The 26047-nt window shown below is 42.1% G+C and overlaps 1 protein-coding gene across 1 annotated transcript in view; it reads right to left on the bottom strand.

The window, feature by feature from the left end:
* Positions 1-26047, bottom strand: part of KAZN (kazrin, periplakin interacting protein) — a 621239-nt gene that overhangs the window by 16054 nt on the left and 579138 nt on the right. Inside the window, exons 8-12 of the mRNA XM_044668681.1 lie at positions 20050-20249; positions 16921-17039; positions 7673-7904; positions 3198-3299; positions 793-959 (exon numbers count right to left, since the gene is read on the bottom strand). Of these exons, the coding sequence (XP_044524616.1) occupies positions 793-959; positions 3198-3299; positions 7673-7904; positions 16921-17039; positions 20050-20249 (820 nt within the window). The remainder of the gene's footprint in view (positions 1-792; positions 960-3197; positions 3300-7672; positions 7905-16920; positions 17040-20049; positions 20250-26047) is intronic.

The raw sequence follows: 26047 nt of genomic DNA, 5'->3' as shown, positions 1-26047 counted from the left end.
TCCATCTATCTATCTACCATTCCATTACTCATCCATCTTCTTAGTAGATAAAATTATATTTTATTTTGGTGCATGCATATAATTACCTCCAATGAGGAAACATTGATCTATCAAGGCAGATCAGGAACTGTTCTAAAATTTATATTCATAGAAAGTATTTTGGCAAGAAAAAGGGCCAGTCACAATAACAGTATCTCTTAAACCAAGGTCCTCCAATAAAGACAGACTTTCATTTCATCATCACTGTTTTCTTCCTAATGCTTAAAAACAACATTTCATAGACATCTCATTTTCTGCCTGCTGTACTCTTTTGTATATCTTTTAATTCTCTGCAATACTTATTTTGGGATTTTTAAAAAATTTCTCCACCATTCTCCAACACAGGATACCTTCTCTCCACATCAGTTCACTCTACCACCAAAAAAATTCCCAAACTTTTCTTTTATGAATTGTCTTCTTCCAACAGATTATAAGTTCCTAGAGAATGGGGTTTGCTTTTCATTTATATCCCTAGTATTTAGTACAGTGCCTACCACATAGTAGATACTGAAAACATATTTGTTAATTATTGACTAAAGCCTTCTATGCCCTCAAATCTACTAAAACTGTTCCTCTCTCTCTCTCTCTCTCTCTCTCTCTCTCTCTCTCTCTCTCTCTCTCTCTTTCTTTCTTTCTTCTCAAATAAAAATAAATCCCAGGTAATCTCTCTTGGCTCCTACACTGAAGTCTCTTGGCCTATCCCTCTCCCCCCAGAAGGCCCCAGAAACAAACAGAGATGTGGGTGACACTCACCTGGCAGGATTGATGATTGTGCTCATCTCCTCAGCCAGGTGCCTCCGAAGGATGTGCCTCCCACTGGGGATACCCAGGGCTGTTGCCATGGCTTCTGCTGTGAATGTGGGCTCTAGGACCAGCACGGCTCCATGGACCCCACTGTTGGTCAAGTTGTCAGCATACTCCTAGAAGACAAAATCAGGGATGGAGGTATAGGTGGCTTTAGTCTGGTGGCTACAGGATTAGTCTTAATGAAGATCGTGGGTTTCATTTCCTTTGGGGACTTCTGCAGGTCATGTCACCTCTGATGGCAGAGAGCTCTAGGAATGCTAACTAAGACAGAGCTGGAAGGGACCTCAGAGGTCATCTAGTCCAACCTATCATTTTAAAAGTGAGGAAACTGAAGTTTAGAGAATTTAAGGGACTTTCTCAATATCACACAGGTAGTAAGACTGTGAGGCAGATTTGAATCCAGGTCCTCCAATGTTCTTTCTAGTATGTGCCATTAAAAAAAATAAAACAAACAACTCTTATATCTTAGTAACAACTCTAACTCAGAAGACAAAGGCTAGATATATGGGGTTAAATGACTTGCCCAGACTCACACAACCAGGAAGTGTCAGAGGCCAGATTTGAACCCAGGAACTCCCAACTGCAGCTCTGGTGTTCTATCCACTGCACCACCTAGCTGTCCCTATTATGTGCCATTCTGTGAGTCATTAACATGCCTTATCCATTCATTATGCCTGGAGAAGAGTCCCTGACTTCATTTCTAATCCTTGCCAGCCATTGGCAAATGTGCTCCGTTAGTTACTTACAATTGGACTAGGCAAGGGAGTATGAATGTTTCTGTCCTACCTACCCCACTACTACAGATAATGACACAATGCCATTGTACTTTTATATAGCACTTGCTAAACAATAGTTCTCTGAGGTAAGGAATACAAGAATTTTATACCTGAAGTCTACATAAAATATAGATCTCCAAGGGCAGCTCTGCCATGCTGAGCTGTTTCTGGAGACAGGAAGCAGAGTAGCCTGAACCTCTGGGTGTCATGGCTGGTGGCCAGACCTGGGGACAGCTCTGACCTATGTGACAGAAGGGATCGTACCCTATTTCCTCTCTCTCTCCTTTTCTCCCTCTCCCCTTCTCTCCCCTTCTCTCCCTCTTTCTTCCCTCCCCTTCTCTCTGTCTCTCTTTCTCTCTCTCTTTGTCTCTCTCTCTCTCTGTCTCTCTCTTTCTCTCCCTCCTCTCCATTTTATGGATGAAGTTGAGAAGTGAAGAACCTATCCACAATCATACAGCTACATACAAGCCAGGTTTCCTGACATATAGTTCAAGGTTTCTTCCACTTTATCATGCTGATCCTTAGAAAAATTCATACCAAATATGGCTGTAACTTAGAGGACAGCATACTTTTTCTTATTATGAGGGCAACACCCTCTTCTCCAGGCACTTTCTGGTTCAGTCATCTTTTCCTACTTGCTGTTCCTTACACAGACACTCCATTTCCCATCACCATGTCTTTATAGTGATTGTTCCCCATGCCTGGAATAATTTTCATCCTTATCTCCATCTCCTAGAACAGTGATGGTGAACCTATGGCAAGAGTGCCAAAGATGGCATGCAGAGTGCTTTCTGTGGGCATGAGGCTTCTTCCCCCTCCAGAGTTCATTACTAGAAAGGCAGAGGGACTCAGGTGGGGTTGCTCTCCTCCTTCTCTTCACCATGCCTGATGACGTTTTTTCACATTCCCTCACCCCTCTACTCAGTAGCCCAATGGGAGTGCACATGGGGTAGGGTGGGCAGCTCACAGGCAGCAGAGTTAGAGGGGAATGGAATGCTTGGGCCACTCCCCTATACCTCTCTACTCTATGAGGACATTCCTCACTTCACCCATCCAATAGCCCAATAGGAGTTCTTCCTCCCTCCTCTGTATGGGATGGGGGGGCATGGTGCACCCAGCACTCAGTGGGGGGAGGGTCATGTCACTAGGTCTGGTGGTAGGGTGGAGGTGGGGTCCAGCACTCCATCTCTAAAAGGTTTGCCATCACTATCCTGGAATCTCTGGTTTCTTTTATGATGACGCAAAGAGCTACCTTCTTCAGGCTTGATGCTAGTACCTTTCCCTCTAAAGTTTTCTATCTTTTCTATATATATTGTATATCTACCTATACATATATATCGTCACCTCCATTAGATTAGAAGCTCCTTCAGGGCAGGCATTTTTTTTTCTTTGTGTCCCCAGCACATAGCAGAATGTCCTGTACACAGAAAGTGCTTCATAAATGCCTATTGATTAATGGGTCAGATCAGAGCATCAGCTAATAGCTAAAACCTAGAAAAATATAAATATGCACCAACATTTGCATACCCATTAACCTAGACTTGCATTTTAATCAGGTTCCCAGAAGCTCCATACCTTTAGGTCAATGTCCCGTACCCACTTGAGCACTCGCTGGTTTGTCCAGACCACAGGGTCAATGTTCTGTGTCTCACAACGAGCCCGTCGCTCCTGGAGAACCTTTAAGAATAAAAAACCTAATGAGCTGAGAATAGCACACAGACTTTTAAATTTTAAGAAATTAATGAAATCTGAGCAAGGAAAGCAGCATGGATATTCTGCTATCATTGCCCAATCTAAGTCCTTCTAGCTCCCTTCAATTCCTCAGTTTTTCTGTCTGAGAAATGGAAAGAGTACTTCATAATGCCCTAGGATTTAGAGTTGGAAGGTGCCTGAGAGATTATTTCCTTTAGCCACCCCATCTTATAGATGTAGAGCCTGAAGCCTGGAGATTAAGTGAGCACAACCGTTAACAGCACTGAGGACTCAAGCCTTTGATGCCAAATCCACTTATTTGTCCATTATGTGCTGGTTGCTCTAACACAGATGGCAAAGGTTCTGAGGTATACCTTTTCTGGAGGAGAGGAGCATAGTAACCTAAACCCTTGGATATTATGTTCAACGACCAGACCTGGGGACATCTCTGAACCACTTGGCAGTAGTTTGCACTGCCATTTCTCTAGACTGAGGAAAATTCCATAACTAGCATGACTTGGGCAGATTCTCTTATAAAATATATATGAACGATTGACTCCCAAAGGACTAGTGCTATTTTGCATGTTTTTATGAGTTAAACAAATATCAACCTCCACAGAAGCCCTTTTTATTTTTTTTCACCCCTCCCTATGTATTCCCCAGTTTTGGGGAGAAGAAGAGTGAGGAGAGAAGATACTCTGTAGGACTTGGGTGGGGTGGAGTCAAGATGGTAGCTTAGGAGCAGCAAAAGCCCAAACCTCTCTGGCTATCCTTCGATACCAATCTTTTAAAAAAAAGTGCTTCAAAAAAGACAGAAATCCAAGCCCAACAACAAGACAGAACCATAGGACTCTCCTGCTGAGCACAACTTGAAAGGTAGGCAGAGAGAGAGTCAATTTCCATGGTATAAGGAAGAAATGGGAAATAAGACTAAGACCTGTGATCAGATGTGGGCTAATTCCAGCATTCCAGGGAGGGAGCTGCAATCTCAACCAAACACCTCAGATCCACTATGTGAGGTCCAAGACTCTGACAGCTGGCAGGGAGGAGCTTGGGGAGAGAGATGCCATCTGGTTGGTTACCATCAGCTGCTGTGGCAGCTGGTTACAGTGAAGATTTGGCCTCAGGACATATTAGCAAGCCCAGTCAGCTCAACCAGTTTAATCCAGTATACCAACAGAGGACAGAGAAAACTGAAAATTCCCCTTAGGGCAGAGCAGCTCAAATGCCCCTTGTCCAGTAAACCAACAGAGGGACTAGTTTGTAGTTCTGAGGGCAGGGTGTGGTGGGGTGTTAAAAAAAAGAAGGAGGTAATAATTGAAAGCTTCTCCGGGGATAAAGACCTAAGAACAGAACCAACAGATGATGAGATCCAAGGAACTTTAAGCAAAACCTCAAAAAAAATCCAGGGAATTGTACTCAGGCTCTGGAAGAGCTCAAAAAGGAATTAAAAAATCAAATAAGACAGGTTGAAGAAAAATGGGAAAAGGAAAACAACAGCTTAGAAAGCAAAATAGGTCATCTGGAAACAGGCACATGATTTAGAACAAGAAAATGGTCTTAAAAGCCAGAACTGACCAATTAGAAAACAAGGCAAAAAAGTAAAAGGATGAAAAGAATAACTTGAAAGAAGAATAGACAATTGGAAAAGAAGGATCAAAAGGTCATGGAAGAAATTCAGTCTTTAAAAATCAGAATTGAGCAATTAGAAGCTAATGACTTCCTAAGACATCAAGAAACAATCGGACAAAATCAAAACAATGAAAAAATAGAAGAAAACATGAAATACTTCATTGAAAAAACAATTGACTTAGAAAACAGATCCAGGAGAGACAATTTGAGAATTATTGGACTACCTGAAAGTCATGACAAAAAAAGCCTAGACATCATACTACAGGAAATTATCTGAGAAAACTGCCCTGATATTCTTGAACAAGTGGGTAAAATAGAGATTGAAAGAATCCACAGATCACCTCTGTAATGCAGGATTTATGCAAGATCTCTTGCATTTGCAAAAATTACTCTAGGCAATCCTGTCAGTTAGGAGAATGGAACTCTGGCCCAGCAGGTGCCAGTCCCAGGAGCTGACACTTTGAGCTGGGACTATAAAAACCCCTGCAAAACCAACCTGGGGGTTCTGATTTCCTTGACCTCATCCAGACACCTAGCTACCCCTGACTTCCCCTTGGGAACCCTGGGGAGGTTGAAGGGAGGTTGAAGGGAGGTTTGGGTTGTGGAAAGTGGACAGGATTTAGATTAGAGTAGCCTAGCAACAGGGACACCTCTATATCAAGTTAACAAACATATCTGTCTAGCTGGGTGTCTGGGTGAGGTCAAGGAAATCAGAACCCCCAGGTTGGTTTTGCAGGGGTTTTTATAGTCCCAGCTCAAAGTGTCAGCTCCTGGGACTGGCACCTGCTGGGCCAGAGTTCCATTCTCCTAACTGACAGGATTGCTTAGGGAAATTTTGCAAATGCAAGAGATCTTGCATAAATCCTGCATTACAATTTGCTCATTTGTCTTTTGGAAATTCACACCTTTCAACATTTCCAGGTCCCTAAGTTCTCAAGGAATTCTATACCTTACACTAAGACTAAACTAAACTATCCTCTTATTCCTATCTAAGCATTGCAAAACAAGAAAAGGGTTTCTTAGCTCCTATTCTTACTCTATTACTATTCTAAGCTAAATCTGCCTGCTTTCCATAACCCAAGCCTTCCTTCAACCTCTATTCAACCTCCCCGGGGTCCCCAAGGGGATGTCAGGGGTAGCTGGGTGTCTGGGTGAGGTCAAGGAAATCAGAACCCCCAGGTTAGTTTTGCAGAGGTTTTTATAGTCCCAGCTCAAACTGTCAGCTCCTGGGACTGGCACCTGCTGAGCCAGAGTTCCATTCTCCCAACTGACAGGATTGCCTAGGGTAATTTTGCAAATGCAAGAGATCTTGCATAAATCCCGCATTACACCTCCTGCATTAAATAATCAAATGACAACTCCCAGGAATATTATAGCCAATTCAAGAGCTCCCAGGCAAAAGAGAAAATAATACAAGTGACTAGAAACAAACAATTCAGATATCATGGAGTCTCCATCAGGATCACACAGGATCTGGCAGCCTCCACGTGGAAGGAATGAAAGGCTTGGAATTTGATATTCTAAAAGGCAAGGGAACTGGGTTTACAACCAAGAATCAACTACCCAGCAAAACTGGCTATATTCTTTCAGAGGAAATTATGATCATTTAATAAAATAGGAGATTTCCAAGCATTCCTAAAGAAAAGACCAGACTTAAACAGAAAATATGAGGCCCAAATATAAAATCCAAAAGAAGTATAAAAATGTAAATGAGAAAGAGAAAAAAATTAAGGGCTTCAATAATGTCAAATGGCTTATATTCCTACATGGAAAAATGATATCTGTAACTCTTAAAAATTGTTAACATTGGGGGCAGCTGGGTAGCTCAGTGAATTGAGAGCCAGGCCTAGAGATGGGAGGTCCTAGGTTCAAATCTGGCCTCAGACACGTCCTAGATGTGTGACCCTGGGCAAGTCACTTAACCCTCATTGCCTAGTTCTTACCACTCTTCTGCCTTGGAACCAATACACAGTATTGACTCCAAGATGGAAGGTAAGTAAGGGTTTAAAAAAATTGTTAACATTATCATAGTAGTTAGAAGTATACATAGAGGGTGTGGTAAGTAAAAATATAAAACTAGGGGTAAAAAAGAGGATAATGCTAAGAGAGATGGGAAAAGAGAAGTAAAATGGGGGTAAAATAAAATATATCCCATGTATTCCCCAGACTCTTAGCCTTGATATATCGAGCTAACTCAATCTGGAAATACTAGATATCATCATCATCATCATTATTGTCATTGTTATCACTGTCAACATTATTATCATCACCAACACCATCGTCATCATCACTATCATTGTTATTGTCATTGCCATTGTCATCATCATTATCATTGGATACCACTGGTTGAGCTTGGTCTCCATGAGTCCAAATTACTTCATCCTAGTTTTAGAGCTGGAAAGGCCATTAGAGGCCATTTGGTCCAACTCCCCTCATTTTACAGATGGAGAAGCTGAGTCCTTAGAGAGTGGAACCATCCTGTTCATGGCCACACAGGTAGTTTATGGCAGAGCTAAGGTTCAAACTTAGGTCCTCTAAACCCAAACCCAGATTCTTTCTCTATTAGGCCAATTTTGCTGAGGCCAGCTTCCTTTCATGGAAAGCCTCAGGGAGAGGGAGAGGTTGATTAGGCTCTTGAAGAGGATACCTAGATTTAGGATCAGCACTTTCTTGGTTTAGGCTAGAGCCCAGGTTGGAGGGCATCTCACTTGCTCCATTGTCCTTACCTCCTTGCTGAAGTTCACTTGGTAGAGAAGCTGTATCCCTAGCAGGATGCTGACCTGGTGGAATTTCTTGGACACATTCAGGTGCTTCTCCAGATCTCGCTTCATCAGTGAGTTAAGCATCCTACCATCGATGAGGTGGTTGTGGAAAGCCTGGGAGTACTGGGGCAGGCCGATGTCATTGAGCCATGCCTTAGCCACCCAGTGGTGGTCTAGGTCAGAGGCTTTTGATAAGCTGATCAAGGAGAGAACAAAAAGTGGACTCAGAGAAAAGCACCCAAAGATAGGGATGGGGGCAGAACAGAGACACATCAAGAGACAGACAGAGGCAGAACAATGAGAAGAAATGAGGTCAGGGACAAAGATAAGATTAAGAACAGGAAGAAGACAGAGAGAGGAGACAGGAGAGTTAGAAAGGAAAGAGGAAGGCATATTCTGGTCCTGTCACTACTATCATTGTCTGATGAAAGAGAGGAGATAGGAGAGAGAAAGGAGAGAAAGACAGTAAGTCGTGGGGGACAGGGAGATACGGAGAGCAATGGAAATTGACTATATTAAACAGACAATGAGAGGGAGATGGAGACAGACAGGGAAAGAGGAGGAAGTAAACAGAGAGTGACACTGAGAGAGATGAGAGGAGAGAAAGTGACACTGGCAGAGAATTAGAGACAGAAAATTTTTAAAAATCAGAGAAAGATACAGACAGAGGGAGATGTAAATAGAGAAGAAAGCATCACAGAGCAGAAGAGCTAGAGATAGGAAGGAAAAAAGACATACATCCCCAGCACAGTCGGATACAGCTGCCCAGAATTCCTGACATGTTTCAGAGCATGGATTTAAATGCCCACATATTATCATAGTCACCTACCTTTTATGTCCTCTAAGGATCCATGTCTACTCATCCACCCCCACCCCCATATACCATAGGCATTCATAGGAATGTAGATGAAGAGTTACAAGGGACCTTGGATATCATCTGGTCCAATTCCCTCATTTTACAGGTGGGGAAACTGAGGCACAGAGAAGTTGAAAGACTTATCCAAAGTCACACAATTAGGAAAATGAAGAACCATGATTCAGACCCAAGTCTCCTAACCCCTAATCCTCTTTCCATTACATGATACTGTTTCTGAAATCAGAAGAAGCAGATTGTTGTGTCTGTAGTCCTCTAATCTCTCTGATGACATTTTCTCAATTTTCTTTGCTGAATTCACTATGCCTTGCCCACTGACCATGGACATCCTCCTGGAGGGCCCTATCTTTTTTCTGTGTAGATGTCTCTCTTGGTGATTTCATCAGCTTCCATGGGTTTGATTATCTCTCTGTAGCCTCAGTCTCTTTCCTAAGCCCCAGACTTGAATCCACAACTAACTGATTATTGGGCATTTCAGACATGCTGATTTAAAGGCACCTCAAAACCCAATAAGTCCAAAACAAGGCTTATTCATTTTCTTTCCCTCCAAATACACAGCTTCAGAACTTTGCTAGGGCACCACCTCCTACTTCCTTCCAGTCTCTCATCTTTGTTACCTCAGTGTCATCCCCAATTTTTTTAACCCCTTACCTTCCATCTTAGAGTCACTACTATGTATTGGTCTCAAGCAGAAGAGTGGTAAGGGTGCGGCAATGGCGATTAAATGACTTGGCCAGAGTCATACAGTTAGGAAGTGTCTGAGGCCATATTTGCACCGAGGATTTCCCATCTCAAGGCCTGACTCTCCATCATTTAGCTATTCCACCTACCTTCTGTCTTAGAACCGATGCTAAGTATCAGTTCCAAGGCAGAGGAGCAGTACAGGGTAGGCAAAAAGGGTTAAGTGATTTACCTAGTGTCACACAGCTAAGAAGTGCCTGAGGCTAGATTTGAACCCAGAATCTCTTTTTTCCAGGCCTAACACTTTATCCACTAAGCACCCAGCTGCCCCTTCACTGACAATTTTATTTTATTTTTAAATTTTTTATTAACATGCAAAACACACTTCCATATTGGTCACTGTTGTAAGAGCACACTCATACAAAACCGAAACCCCCAAATAAAACCATAAATACACTGTTGTGATACATAGTCTGCTTCGATCCACATTCATTGACTCCAATGGTTCATTCCCCGTCCTAAGTCTTTCAGGATTGTCCCAGATCAGTACATTCCTGAGAGTAGCCAAATTTTCACAGCTGATCATTGTATAATATTGCTGTTACTGTGTTCAATATTCTCCTGGTTCTGCTTATTTTGCTCGGCAGCAGCCTGGCAATTTTTAAAGCACAGGGCTCTGTACTGTGGGTTCCCAACAAATAGCTGAGGAAGATTGGATTTGTGGTCAAAAGCCCCAAGTTAGATTTCCAGTTCTTCCATTTACTTGGTGTGGCCTTGGGCAAGTAATGTGGCCTCTCTGGACCTTCTCTGTAAAACGAAGGGGTTGGATTCCATGGCTCTGGAGGTCATCTCCAACTCCTTACCATTTTGGCCATCCTCCCATGGTTGTCCTTAGCCTGGAGGGGAACCAGTGCTGTCAAACAGCTCTTGGCCACACGGTGGCAGGATGACAACAGGAATGGCCTCAAACTGGCTTGATCAGAGGAAGCAGATTTTGGGGGTCCATCTGGTTTAGGGGCTTTAAAGACCAGCAGAGAGGAGGTAGCTCCTAGTTAGAGAGCAGCATAATCTAAGGAGGAACATCATGGGAGCGATCAAAGGGGAGAATGAAGTCAAACAAGACTCTTGGGAGGGTCCTCAGAGAGTCCTTTCTTCCTTTTCTTTCCTGGATGAGCATTTTTTGGTCTCAAGCTTTATAGCATCCTTAGAAGGGACCTTCGGAATGAGTTAGTTCAACCCCTTTATAGAGGAGGACAGACACCATGAATAGAAAAGTCTAGATTTGAACTCAAGCCATTTTGGTCCCAAATCTAGGTGTCTTTCCTCTGAACAACACTACCTCTAATTTTAATTCCAGTGCTCGGGAAACTGAAGACACCAAACGATGTGGAAACTATTTTAACTAAGAAGGGGTCAACTAGGTAGATGCCCCAGGCACAGCTTAGACAAGGGCAGTGTGATTGGACACATAAGTAATCTCACCTTAGACTATCTACCCCTTGTTTCTGAGTGTCCACTTGTTTCCAGATTGACAGACTCTGTTGGATGAGCTTCTCTTTGTCCAAAGTATAGTAACAGGTTGTCACATTTATATAATGGTATAGTGGAAAGAGCTTTGGCTCTAGAGTCTGAGGATATGGTTTTAAATTCCATTTCCCATATGTATGACCTGGACACCTTAGATAGGCCATTTAATTTCTTTTGGCCTCAGTTTCCTTATCTGTAAAATATGAGGGCTGGACCAAATAGCCTTTAAGGTCCCTTCTTTTGCCTATATCTATGATCCAGGGGCTTATGGATTTTAGAGGAAGAGGTGATAGGCCCAAGGTCATTCAGCTCATCAGTGTCAGAGGCAGGATTTGAACGCATATCTCTTGACTCCTAGCCTAACAGATCACACGGTTAGTTCTCCTTTCTATAAAAGTCTGCAGTTTACAGAGCATTTTTCTCATAACAATCTTGTGATATGGGAAGTTCTTGTTTTAGTGTTCTTGTCATTCAGATAGGGAACCAGAGTTACAGAGAAGCCTCAGGCCACATAATTAATAAATGGCAGAACTAGCCTGGAATTCTAGTTGTTGTTCAGTTTTTTCAGTTGTGAACCCACGGACCTCTGTCCATGGAATTTTCTTGGCAAAGACACTGGAGTGGTTTGCCATTTTCTTCTCCAATGACAAACGGACGCTAAATGATTTGCCCGTGGCCACACTGCTAGGAAGTGTCTGAGGTTGGATTTGAACTCAAGTCTTCATGACTCCAAGCTCAGTGCTCTATCCTCTGTGCCACCTACCTGCCTTAGACCCCTGATTACAACTACTGTAATTGGTCATAAAATCTTTCCTTCCTTCGTTCCTCCCTCCCCCCTCTAGACAACCAGTTGGCAAGTGTTTTCCATTCAAGTCCCACAGTATCTTTCCCATCTGTCCCGCCTCGGTTCACTTACAAGATCACTTCCCTGATCCAGGTCATCATCAGTTTTGGCCTGGGCTATTACAACAGTTTTCTATCTGATCTCCTTGCTCCAGGTCTCTTTGTACAACAATCCGTCTTCTGTACAGCTGCCAAAGTGATTTCTCTTAAGCCTAGGACTGTCCATGTCAGCCCTATACTAAATAAACTCTAGTAGCCCCCTATTATCTCTAGAAAAATTTAAGTTCTTCTCCTGAACCTAGCTCTTACCTCTCTTTTGAGGATTGCCCTATATACTTCTCATTATACAGTCTAGAGTTCAGCCAAACCCTAATTTGAAAGCCATCTTCAGATATTTGGAAGGCTTTCCTGTGCCAGTCACTCAACCAACAGCATTTATTAAGCAACTACTGTGTGCCACGTATGATGCTAAGTGCTGGATAGATCTGTTTTGCTTGGTTCCAGGAGCTAGAAGTTGGAGAACTGTAGGGGTGTTTAGCTTCTCTGTATTTAGTCTCTGCATTTCTTCTGTATATCCTTATATATATTCTCATCTTCCTTGTGAGAAATTGTAACCTCTCCATGGATAGTCCGTTTATTGGACTTGTATCCCCAGTGCCTAGTATAGTGGCTGGTACACAGTAGACACTTCATAAATGCTTGTTAGTTGATTGAATATAAAAAGGCCAGGTTAGGCTTGCAGGTGGGGGAAAAACCAGTATCTTCCTAATAATTAAAACTGTCTTAAAACAGAATGGACTTCCTCAAGATATAGTGAGTTCCCTATCACTGGTCAAGGGGTATTAGGAAGGGCTAAACAAATGTTAGCTATTGGTATTTGAATTCTCAAATTGTAAAAGACTTCAGCTGTAGAATTAAAAAAGATCAAGAATCCTCTTCATGTCGAGGATAACTAGGCTGTACAGTGGATAGAGTACTGGATGGAATTAGGAAGTCCTGAGTTCAAATCTGGTCTCAAACCAGATTTGTATACCCTGGCCAAGTCACTTAAGCCACATTACCTAGTCCTTACTGCTCTACTGCCTTGGAACTAATACATAATATCTCTCTCAGTCTCAGTTTCCTCAAATGTAAAGTAGGTATAATGGTTCCAGGCTGTTGTTGTAGGGTTTGTGTATGTGTGTGGAGGGTGGGGAGGGAGAGAGAGTTATTTTTCTTTATATATGTATCTGTAAATCTTCAAAAATTAAAGGATAGGGCAGATGGGTGGCTCAGTGGATAGAAAGCCAGGTCTGGAGATAGAAGGTTTGGGGTTCAAATCTGTCCTCAGACACTTCTGAGTTGTGTGATCTTGGGCAAGTCACTTAACCTCAATTGCCTAGCTCTTAATACCTTTCTGCCTTGGAAAAAATATATAGTATTGATTCTAAAACAGAAGGTAAGGATTTTTTTAAGGCTATATAAATGCTATAATTGTCACATTTTTTATTTGGGCTAGACCTGGTACAAGAATTTCTGAAGTTTGTCTCTCTGTCTCTGTCTCTGTCTCTGTCTCCAATCTCTTTTCCTTCTTACTTTATAGAACTCCTCCTCAGGTCTCATTGGTATAGCTTTCTGGCTTCAAACCAACCTATTTAAAAATCTGCAAAGCTGGTTGTGCAAATAATAGCATACACCACCAGATTTGATTAATTAACTGAGCAAAAAATGATGGGGGAACCAGTGAAGGAAATAATTATGCAAAACAAAATGTGTCAAGTTTATAAAGTGCCTCTCTCCTTCCTGCCGCCCCAAGGGCTAAGTGTGTACTCATTCTCCCCTAGATAGGGCTAAAGGGAATATGTGAATACCCCCAACTCACCTACCTCTTAGCCCTGGGGAAAACTAAGGTAGTGAAGAGAAAGGGAGAGAGGGAGAAAAGGAGAGTTGTGGGATGTGCAAAGTGGCATATGGAGGACAACAAAAATATCTGACGTGTGTATATGTACCTAAACATGTGTACACATGGATATCATGTGATACACATATGTGTATCTATGTGTTTATGCAAAGTATGTGTGTGTAAACACACATAGGCATCATTGTATATTTATTAGGAAGTGATTGAGAAAGTTCCCTCAACCTAGGTGGTAGGGGTACCTACCACAGATCTGAGCATGAGTGCTCTAGCTTTATGGGATCTCCCATCATACCAAGTTACAAGAAAGCTGCCTTGTTCTAGCAGGTCAAGGAGGCTTCTCTGATCACCTCCTATTATTAAATATGTAGTGCAGTAAAGCATAGTGGTCAGAATACTAGGCTTAGAGACCAGAAAACCTGTGTTCAAATTCCACGTCTGATGCTTACTAACATGGAATAAGTCATTTCACTTCTATTTGCCCCAGGAAACTCCTTAGAATTTATCTGCTAAGTCATCAGTGGGTTGTGATTTATGCCAGTGGAAGGAATTCCACACTGGAAAAATCCACTGCCATTAATTCCAGGTTGTAAAATGCTTTATAAGCTCCATATCATTGGATTTTGGTAGTAACCCAGAGAAGTGGAAACTATTGACATTATATTATCATTGTGTTCCAGTTAAGGAAACCAGAGCTCAGAGAAATTAGTTACTGGCCTGAGGTCATTCATATTGCCTCCCAGGTTGGGTTGGAACCCAGGTCTTCTTCATTGTGGGTCTGCCAGACTTCCTCTTGAAGGCACATGGTGGGGGAGCTGTCCAAGGTACAGCCAAACTGACATGAACAAGATGTTGAGAGAAGCAGCAAAATTGCTTCAAATTTTTCTTCCGGTCCTTCCACCCTCTGAATGTCCCTTTCCACCTGTTTTTCACACAATGCTAGGACTCTGGTAGAAATTAAGTCCCTTGAGGGCTGGAACTGTTTTTCTTTTTTTCTTTTTCTCATTTTATTGTCAAGCCTTAGCACAGTGCCTAGCACACAGGGACAAGGACTGTGTGTATTATTTCATTGATATAAAAGATGCTCAAATGTCAGTCAATTGCCTCTACCAATGAGGGTCAGCACCTGTCCTGTAACTTACAGTCCTTGAAAGTTTTCTTAAGTGACTTACTTGGCTGGGCTTACACAGTCAGTACATATGAGAGGCAGGACTTGAACACAAGCCTTTCTGGCTTGGAGGCCAGCTCTCAGTCCCAACCAATATATCTGGTATACAGTAGGTGCCTTAATGAATGTATGTGATTTGATTGATTGGTTGTGAACTGGAAGAGACCTTAGAGATTTTGATGGGACCCTAAACTCAAAGAATTAGAGAGTTGGAAAAGATATCAAAGTCCATTTAGTCTGAATCATGTCCAAGAATCCCTATTCTAACAAGAGACCATTTTGGCTTGAAAATCTTTAGTGAAAGGGAACCTGCTAATTCCTGAAGAATTCATTTTGCTTGAGAAGATTTCTTTTTAAAGGGCTTTGACCCAATGGAATTGGGTGTTGGCTATGGGAGGGGGTTGGAAGGAGGGGAGGGAAAGAACATGAATCTTGTAACCATGGGAAAATGTTCTTAATCAATAAAAATAAATAAATAAACTCTGGGGAAAATAAAGGGCTTTGAATTACTAATAGATAATGGATAAGAGCATAAAGGTAGTCTTAAAGAAGAAACTGAAAGCTTTCAGTTAATTAACAATCAATTAATTAACAATCATCGGCAAGATTGTGCCAATTCACTAAAAATAAAGAGATGCAAATGGAAACAACTCTAGGGTTTTGCTTTACACTCAACAAATGGGCAAATATGACAAATGATAGAAATTGTCAATGTTAGGTGGGTCGTGGGAGAAAAGGCACATTCATACACTCTTGGTAGAGTTGCAAATTGGTCTAAGTATTCTGGAAAACAATTTGAAATAATGTAATAGAAGTCACTGTTTGTACCCCAAGAAGGTCAAAGAGAATGGCTCCATAGATAACAAAATATTCCTAGCAATGAATAAAGAAACTGGAAACAAAATGAAAGCCCATTGATTTGTGGGTGGTTGGAAAATTGTGTTACATGATGAAAATAATGGGATATTAATACAGTGTAGGAAATGATGAATTGCCATTTCCTTCTCCAACTCATTTTACAGATGAGAAAACTGAGGAATTCAGGGGAGATGTGTCTGAACTGGGGCAGATTGAATTAAGTAGAACTGAGCAAACAACAGACACAGAGACTAAAATAATGTAGATGAAAAGAATGTTAAAATGCTCTATATTTGTCAAATACCATCTTGGGACCCATAGAAGAGACAAAGTAATGGTACCTCCCTCCTATCTTTGGAGATGTGGGGAAATATGGATGCAGAATGTCTAATACACTGCCAGATGTAGCCCCTGTGCTGATTGATTTTGCTTTGCTGTTTTTGCTAGTTAAAAAGAGAGGCTTCAGTGGAAGGAACAAAAATTTTTAAGGGTAAAAAAGGAAATTCAAAGGACTTTGAAGATGCCAGAGGAAATAATGAATGAAAAGCTTTTATTAATGCTTATTATGTGACAAAGCACAATGCTAAGTGGCTATAATAAAAATAGCAAAGCAAGATAGTCCCTGCCCTCGAGGAGCTTACATTCTAGTAAGAGACAACTATGTAAGGGAATTATGGACAGGGAAGAGTGTTGTGATTTATGAAGTCACAGGGATGATGAGTGGAGCTCTAGGGGAGTCAGTTGTCACAGCCTTTCTGAAAATGATCAAAGTAATGATTTGATGACTATTCTGAGAGCAAGAGTTTGTAGAAGGCAACTAGAGAATACACAAGGTAGCATAGCAGCTAGGTGGTACTGTGGATAGAGTGCTAGACTAGGAGTCAGGAAGACCAGAGTTCAAATCCAGACTCTGGAAGAGTGTCTGTACAATCTCTGTCTGCTTCAGTTTCCTCATCTGAAAATGGGCTCATACTCTACAGCGTAGCTTTTCCCAACCAAACACTGGTAACATAAAAGATCATCACAGATTATGAATAGTGAATTTGAACTCAAATCTTCTTGGCTTCAAACCTAGTACTCTGTTTACTGCATCCACCTCACCTCTAAAGAAGTGATTGTTGTGTCCAAATAAAACGCATTTTAAGATCAAAAGAAAGAAACAAAAGTCCAGGAAACTAAAAACAATTCCCTCAAGGTCATCAAGCCAGGAAGTAGAGTCTTCTGAATCCATATTTAAAGTTCTTTCTGCCCTATGATGCCACCTCTCCAAAGGTGTACTCTTGAAAGAGCTCTCAGGATCGAGAGGGAAGAAGGGGAGAGGAGGGTAGTGAGCCTGCCAGGGTGAAGGAGGGAGAGAAGCTTACCATTTGCCAGTCTCTGCATCTCTGTAGTCCTCAATCGCCAGCCGGAGCTTTCGGCGGTGTAGGGAGCTGCACACGCCAAGGCCAGTCTCCAGGTCTTCATCACTCAGACTCAGCAGGACCTGTGCCCGGGAGGACATGGAAGCTCAGGTCCCAGCGGTACTCTAGGAGGCCCTTCTCTCTGTCCCTCATAGGCTACAGAGAGTCAGAGGTCTTAGGGGGCATCATGAGCTGTGGAACCACCAATGACTTCTTCATTCCTCCCAGTTGGCCAACCCTTTTTCACTTTGCAAAGTATAACCCCAATTATGATTTAATTTTCTTTTTTCCACAACTTTGAAAGAAGTTTATCATCTAGATAGAATAATCTTATATATAATGTATTATATTATAATATGTAACAATGAATACAATGCAAACAAATAGAATAAAGTGATCTGAGAGATGATGCTATGATAGAATACAACATGGAATAACATAATGTAAGAACTTATCATTGACTTAGAGGATAATAAGCAGACCTCAAAGGCAGGCAGGCAGTCTCATGTAGGCATCAGACTCGGGATGTTGGATCTTGCCTCAGATACTTAACTAGTTATGCCACCCTGGGCAAGTCACTTAGCCTCTCCTATGACTCAGTTTCCTTATCTATAAAATGGAAATAATAATAGTACCTATTTCAAAGGGTGGTTTGGAGGATTGAATCAGATAAGATAGTATGTAAAAAGTATTTTGCAATTTATAGAAGTTAATTGTTGTTATTGACATGAAGATTATCATCATCATCATCATCACTGATGACAGTAATTATAGTGCTACTATGAACCCGGGCTCATTGTTCTTGTTCAGGTGTTTCCAGCCACGACTGACTCTTTGTGACTCCATTTGGGGTTTTCTTGGCAAAGATACTGGAGTGATTTGCCATTCCCTCCTCCAGCTCACTTTACAGATGAGGAAACTGAGGCACACTGGGTTAAGTGCCTTGTCCAAGGTCACACCGAGGAATCTGAGGCCAGATTTGAACTCAGGAAGATGAGTATTCCTGATTCCAGGTCCATTGCTCTATCCACTGTGCCACCTACTTGCCTACTACCACTACTGCTACCATTATGACTACTACTATTGCTGCTGCTACTACTACTACTTCTATTACTACTACTACCACCACCATTACTATTACCACCACCACCACCACCACTACCACCATCACTACTACTACCACCACCACCATTACTACTACCACCACCACCACTACCACCATCACTACTACTACCACCACCACCACTACCACCATCACTACTACTACTCCCACCACCACTACTACTACTGCCACCATCACCACCACCACCATTACTACTACTACTACTACTACCACCACTACTGCTACTGCTGCTCCCCACAGGAGCCTCCAGCCCACCTTGTCTCCTACATCATTACCCCCAATGTGGTCCCAGTCCCTTTTAGATCTTTCTTGTTCCCTACAACACTACACCCCTCTTTTTACCCCTCCATCCTTTTTTCCCTTCCTCATTCCTCTAATCCCCTTATTCTAGCACATGAAGCTTTGAGGTCTGTGTAAAAAGGTCCCCCTGAAAAGAGGTTTCTATTTCTGAAAATAAATTAAGTTCTTGGTAAATTAACAAACAAACAAAAAAACTACTACTACAACTACTAATGCTACTACCACTCCCTCCCAACAGTCACTGATAGATTATTGTATAACCCAGTGGATATGAATCAATAAAACAGCCATTACTGGAGCCAGGAAGACCTGGTTTGGGTCTTCCCTTTGACCCACCCTGGCTCTGGAGTCTTGGGCAACAGAACCTGGCCCAGAGGCTCATGTTCATGGTAGTTCTCTGACTAGAAATTTCAGAGAAGTGGCCACCATGCCCTAGTGGATGGAGCTTACTCACCTAGAGTTCCCTGTATTAATGAAATCATAAGATTAGTGCAAAAAAAAAAGAGTATCTTTGTTTTTATTTTATAGATACAGCAATTGAGTCCCAGAGACATTAAGGTCACACAGCTAAGAAGTTGTAGTCAGGGACTGAGAAGCTTCCTAAAGCAACTCTCCTTCTCTTGCCACTTCACCCAGGCTGGGGAGGGGAGACTCCTCGCCCCCCCCCCCACCCCATCACCTGTATCAGACTATTCACCACCTCTAGGAGTTGGGAAAGGAGAGGATCTGAATTGAAAAATGTCAGAAAACAATGGTCAAAAATTGCTTCTAGTGTTTTGCATGACAATAACAAAGAAAAGCAATACTAGTGTTTTGTGTGTCAGTAAAAATGAAAATGAATTAATTAATGAAAAATTGTTTCTCCATGTAATTGAAAAAAAATTAAATTGTATTTTTAAAAAAGTTACATAATGAGTTAGTAGGAGAATCAGACCTCTCTGCTTCCAGACCTGCATACATTCTTATCATGAGATTCTTTTTTTTTCTTTAAGAAAAATTTTATAAAAACTGCTATCTTCCATCTTAGAATGAATATTGTGTGTTGGTTCTAAGATAGAAGAATAGTAAGGGCTAGGCAATGGGGGGGAGTAAAGTGACTTACTCAGGGTCACACAGCTAGGAAATGACTGGGGCCAAGTTTAAACCCAGAAACTCCCATCTCTAAGCCTGGCTCTCAAGCCACTGAGCCACCTAGCTGTGCCCAGACCCCTCTGTCCCCACCTCCATGTAGCCCTTGTAAGGAAGGAAAGATTCTAAAAGAGGAAAATTATTCCAAACATAATATGAGCAGCAGCACTAATTTAAAGAGTCCTCTCAGAGAGCTGGAAAGACCCTTAAGACAGCTTCCTCATTTTATTTCTGTATGGGGAAACTGAGGTTCCCTAGGACAGTTTCCTTATTTTATGTATGGGGAAACTGAGGTCCCCTGGAGCATTTTCCTCATTTTATTTATATTTGGGGAAACTGAGTCCCCCCAGGACAGCTTCTTCATTTTATGTATGGGGAAACTGAGGCACCCTGGGGCATTTTCCTCATTTTATTTATATTTTGGGAAACTGACGCTCCCTAGGATAGCTTTCCTATTTTACTTATTTTGGGGGAAACTGAGGCCCAGAGAAGGGACAATTATGCACTCCCAACTAAGTTGGGAAGAATTTGAGTGTTCTTACCTTCCCACTCTTCACATTCTCTGCACAAGCCTTGACATACATAGGCATAGCCATGACTACCTCCAGCCAGGTCTGAACGGTCCCTGCTTTCCAGTGGGACATGGGGGTGGTTCGTACCAGCTCCACCTGCTGCAGTCGGTCCATCTGCTCCTCTCCTTCTGACAGACTAAGGCGAGTGGGGCTGGACAGGCTGTCAGAGTCTGAAACACACAACCACGAGAGAGCTGCTGATCTTGGAAGCTGGCAGACTGAGAGCTTCTCTGCCAAGGAACTGGGGTAAGAGGGTGTGGGGGATTTTAAGATGGGCTAAATCTTTTGTCTGGTGCTTTACCAAATAAAATAGAAATGTCCTAGAAAACAGCATCTCTGGCATCCCTGGAGAGCTCTTCCAAAGCTCAGACTGTTTATGTATTATCAAAGAATGGAAAATGTTGGAGATGGAGAGACCCTAAAACAGAGGATGCCAGAATTGGAAAGGAGCTTAGAACCTGTAGAATCAGAGCTGAGAACATAAAACATCAGAGGTGAAGGGGACCATAGAACACAAAATGTTAGATCTTAGAATAGAGGATCACAGCCAGAACATGTCAGGTCAAAGAGAGAGAACTTAGACCACAGGACATGAAGCCTCAGAAGGATCTTATAACAGATTGTTAGAAGTGACTGTCTTTAGAGCATAGACTTTTATTTTTTGTTTTTATTTTTTTAAACCCTCACCTTCCATCTTGGAGTCAATACTGTGTTTTGGCTTCAAGGCAGAAGAGTGGTAAGGGCTAGGCAATGGGGGTCAAGTGACTTGCCCAGGGTCACACAGCTGGGAAGTGTCTGAGGCCAGATTTGAACGTAGGACCTCCCATCTCTAGCCCTGGGTCTCAATCCACTGAGCTAATCAGCTGCCCCCATGAGCATAGACTTTTAGAGTTGGGAGAGACCTCAGAAATCATTCATTTTATTCCTTAAATTTATAAATGAGGCCCAGGGAACAAATCCTGGCCAGGGGCCACATAGATGAACAACTGGGAGTATCTCTACCCTCTGAGATACTAAAGAGCAAAAATTAAAAATTTTCTGATGACTTTAGCAGGATAGACCATGAAAGGAGGGGGCAGTAGGAAGAGGGAGAGAAGAGAAGGAGTGAGAAAGGGGGAGAGGGAAGGGAGAATATAAAGGGAAAAGAGAGAGGAGGAAGAGGAAGAAGGGTAGAGGGTTAGTATGGAGAGGGGGAAAGACAAAAGAGAAGGGAGAGGAAGGAAGAAGAGAAGAAAAGAAGGGAAAGAATGGGAGAGAAGGAGAGGGGAGAAGAGGAGAGAGGAGAAGAGAGGGGAAAAAAGAAGTAAAAAGGAAATACTTTTTCACTAAGCTGCACAGAAATAGGAAATAGAAAATATCAGAAATCTCTGAAAAATTCCATATCTAAAAAGGCAAGTTTGTTTAGGAAGACAGGAAGCTAAGAGAAGAGGGCAGGAGGCAGAAGAGATGCCTGGGAGTAAGAGGGAAAAGAAGGGACATCCGGGACCAGACCTAGCTGGGCTTCCTGAGCCCAGCCCTTCCTCTGCACTCTGAAACCCATTCTCACAGCCTGCCTTTGCTTTTTTTTTTTTTTGCAGAGGATGAGCTGCAGGCCTGCTTCTTCCAGAAGCTCAGAGCTCAGGCCAGGTTGCAGGGGCGTTGCCATGGCATCCATTGCCTCCTCTCCACCAGTCAAGAGTGCCTCCCTTGGCAGGTGATGGCCTGATCAGACTCACCTGCTGAGGAAGCCCATCTCTAGACCTTGGGGACAATTGGGGCTGTGCCTCAGGGAGCCTGGAGGGAACTTGTCCTAGAAAATCAAACTCATGGGATTTTAGAGCAGGAAAGGACCTGAAGACATCAGTTCAGAGGAATCAGAGCTGGAAGAGACCTCAGCATGGGGCAGGGAGTCAGAAATCTGGGTTCTATTCCTGACTTTGCCTCTAACTCACTGACAAAGTCAATTAACTTCTCTATACCCCAATTGCCTTCTTTGTAAAAGGGGGAACATTCAAAATAATGCTTGACAATTTTTATAGCCAGACTTGTCCCCCAGAAGACAGCTAAGAAAGTACATCTCTGTCCCTTCTTTGCAAAGGTAGAGGACCATAGATCTAGAACACTGCATTCAACATCAGGCTTTTTCAGTGCTCGATTTGTTGAATTCCGCCCCTTCTTTTTTTATTCTTTCTTTTAAGGGGTGGCTCTCTGGGAGGGGAAGAGGGTAGGGTACAAAGGGAAATATGTGATATGAAAACAAAAGATACCAATACAATTATTTTTTTTAAGTGAGGGGATTGGATTAAGTCAGGAGTTTATGCCTTTTTTTGTGACATGGACTCCATTGGCAGTCTGGGGGTAATTATGGACACCTTCTCAGAAATATCTTTAAAAAAACCATAAAATAACATATATGGGAAATATACAGGAAATAAGTTTTCTTGAAATAGTTATCAACATATTTTTAAAAGAAAATTCATGAACACTTAAAGGTGAAGAACTTCTGAGCTAAATGATCTCGAAGCTTCCTTCCAGATCTTAATTTCTATGATTTACTTAATTACATAGAATCTGTCCTTTGAGAAAACAAGACAGTTTGCAGGAGCCAAACCCCATTATTTTGAGAGATGAAGATTTTATAGGAAGGCATTTGCTACAAGGGGCAGCTAGGGGGCTCAGTGGCTAGAGTCACCAGTCTGAAGTCAGGAAAACTCATCTTCACGAGTTCAAATCTGGCTTTGGAACTTTCCTAGCTGTGTGATCCTGAGCAAATTACTTAACCCTGTTTGCCTCAGTTTCCTCATCTGTTAAATGAGCTGGAGAAGAAAATAGCAAGTCACTCCAGTATCTCTGCCAAGAAAGCCACAAATGGGGTCACAAAGAGTTAGACACAACTTAATACAACTGAATAACAACCATGATTTGCTCTAAAAGTTCCCTTGCCTTCCTTAAGGGCAGATCATGTTAGACTAACCTCAGTCCCATTTTTTTTTTTTTTGGAACCGGGAAGATTGCTAAACTAATAAGCTAGGGAAAACCTATAAATAGAGATCACTGAAGATTTTAGCCAATCATTTCATGCTTTTTTTTTTTTTAATGCTTACCTTCCATCTTAGAATTAATACTGTGCATTGGTTCCAAGGCAGAAGCTGTAAGGGTTACAATGGGGGTTATGTGACTTGTCCATGGTCATATAGCTACGAAGTATCTGAGGTCAGATTTGAACTCTAGATCTTTTTAAAAAAAATTAATAAAAACCCTTACCTTCCATCTTAGAATCAATACTGTGTATTGGTTCCAAGACATAAGGGCTGTAAGGGTTAGACAATGGGAGTTAAGTGACTTGCCCAGGGTCACACAGCTAGGAAGTATCTGAGGTTGAATTTGAATTATAATTTTTTAATCCTACCATCTTAGGATCAATACTGTGTATTGGTTCCAAAGCAGAAGAGTAGTGAGGGCTAGGCAAAGGGAGTTAAGTGACTTGCCCAGGGTCACACAGCTGGGAAGTGTCTAAAGTCAAATTTGAACCTAGGGCCTCCCATTTCTAGGCCTGGCTTTCAATCCACTGAGCCACCCAGCTGCCATGCTGGACCTTCTATCTCTAGCTGACTCTCAATCCACCTAGTTGCCTCCTTCATATAGTTTTTTTCTCTCATTACACTTAAAGCTAAGATGGTAAGATGAGGGCCAGATGATAAAACAATCAGAGGGTTTCAGAAATGGTTGAATGTCCAGGCCATAAAAGACTTTCACAGGTTCCATTGTCAGTTGGGCCACTCCAGTTGAGTATCTCAGGGATCTGTGCTGGTTCTGGTGCTGTTTAACATACTTGGATAAAAACATAGAAAGTTGGCTCATCAAACGGGCAGACGACACAAAGCCGGAAGGGGAAGACACACATCGAATGTCAAAATCAGGATCCTAAAAGATGTTGAGACGTAAATATATTAGGCATGAGCTAATAAGATGAAATCAAATAGGTGTAAAGTCTTGAACTTGGGTTCGAGAAATCGACCTCACAAATACAAGATGGGGGAGGCAGATTTAGATCGCAATTTATCTGAAAACAATCTATGGGTTTCAGCAAACTGCCAGCTCAATATGGGTCCAGTGTCCAGCACGTGATCAGTATCTGTTGATTGAGTCAACAGTGGAATAGGGTGGCCAAGAAAGATATTGTAATAAAAGGTTGTGCTGAAAGGCACTATGGCCAGGATAAGGAAGACTGTTGTTCTTCTCTTCTCCAGCCACATTTGAAGTCATTTTCCATTCTAGGTGCCATAGATAGGAGAGGCAATGATAAAATGGGGAGTGTGCAGAGGAGGGCAACCAGGATGGTGAAAGGCCTTGAGTCCATGACATATACTGCGGATCAGCCTCTTCCTCTTCTCAAAAAGAGGAGACCCGGGAAGGGGTGGTGGTGGGGGCGATATGATAGATATTGTCAAGTCTCTGTAGGGCTCCAAATGGGGAGGAGAGATCCATTTATCCTATTTGGCCTCAGAGGGCAGAAACAGGAGCAAAGAAGGGAAGTCACAGAGAGATATATTGGGGCTTAATGTTGGGGAAAACTTTCTCCCAGCTAGAGCTGTCCCAAAGGGGAATGGGAAGACTAGAGCAGTGATGGCTTCCCTTTCATTTGAAGTCCTAAAGCATGAGTTGGATAACTGCTTACTTATTGGGTATGTGGTAGAAGGAGGGGGATCCCTTCTCAGGGATGGGTGGTTCTGGATGGGAATATTGCCTACAGCTTGAAAATCTTTTGATTCAAGATTTTTTTTTTCCAATAAGGAATCTGACCTGCAGTCTGTGATGTATTTTGTTCAGCAGTCTTGTCTTCTTTACAGAGAGGGAGTCAGTTCTCGTGTAATTAATCTCAAATGGAAAGAGCATTTGCTAGCTTATGTAGCAAGTGAGCGAAGAGAAAAAGAAAGATGAGGGCAGGAGAAAGAGACAGAGACACAGAGACAGGCAGAGATACAGAGAGACAGAGATAGAGAAACAGACTGAAGATAAGGGTTGAGAGAGAGACATAAAGAGGAAAGAGAGAGACAGAGATAGAAACAATTACGTGTCCCAGGCGCTAGCCTAGAGTTAGAAAAACCTGTATTTAAACCTAGTTTCAGACTCTTATTAGCTGTGACCCTGGCCAAGTCACTTAACCTCTATTTGCTTCAGTTTCCTCAGCTTTAAAATGAAGATAAAAATAGCATCTACTTTCAGGATTATCTTGAGAACTAAATGAGGAAATATAAAATGCTTAGCACAATACCTGGCACATAGTAAATACTCTACAAATGCTGGTTATTATTATTATGAGACAGAGACAGAAACAGGGATGGACCAAGAGAGACAGAGAAAGAACATCAAGAGAAGAGAAAGAGAGGGGTCATCTTTGACTATTCACTTTGCCGGATCTCTCGCATCCGACCCCTTCTCTCTACTCACTTGGTCACCAACCACCTTAGTCCAGGCCCTCAATAGCTCTCTCCTAGATCATACAATAGTCTTGAAAGTAGTCTAGTGTTTTACGTCTCTCCCCTCCCCACTCACCTCACCCCAATCTATCATCTTCCTCACTAGTAAAAGTGATTTTTCTAAAGAACAAGTCTGAACACGTCAACCCCCACCTTCCCCAAATCAATAAACTCCAGCGATTCCCTATTATCTCTAGGATAAAACACCTACTCTCCTGCCTGACACACACACACACACACACACACACACACACACACACACACATATATATATATATATATATATATATATATATATATATATACATTTCATCCTATATAGTTTGTCATTATTTTCTGTAAGTAAATTTCTTCTAGTTACCATGTTGATAATAACAATGTTATATATTTATCAATATCTTCTTTTCTTCTTGGGATACGAATCAATTGACCTTATTGGATCCCATAAAGATAAGATCCACCCTCCCCAACACACATACACACACACACACACACACACACACACACAC

Source organism: Gracilinanus agilis, chromosome 3 (genome assembly GCF_016433145.1).
Source record: "Gracilinanus agilis isolate LMUSP501 chromosome 3, AgileGrace, whole genome shotgun sequence".
In the NCBI taxonomy this organism is placed as follows: domain Eukaryota; kingdom Metazoa; phylum Chordata; class Mammalia; order Didelphimorphia; family Didelphidae; genus Gracilinanus; species Gracilinanus agilis.
The sequence above is the reverse complement of the archived record's forward strand: the minus strand, read 5'-3'. Positions and strand labels throughout refer to the sequence as shown.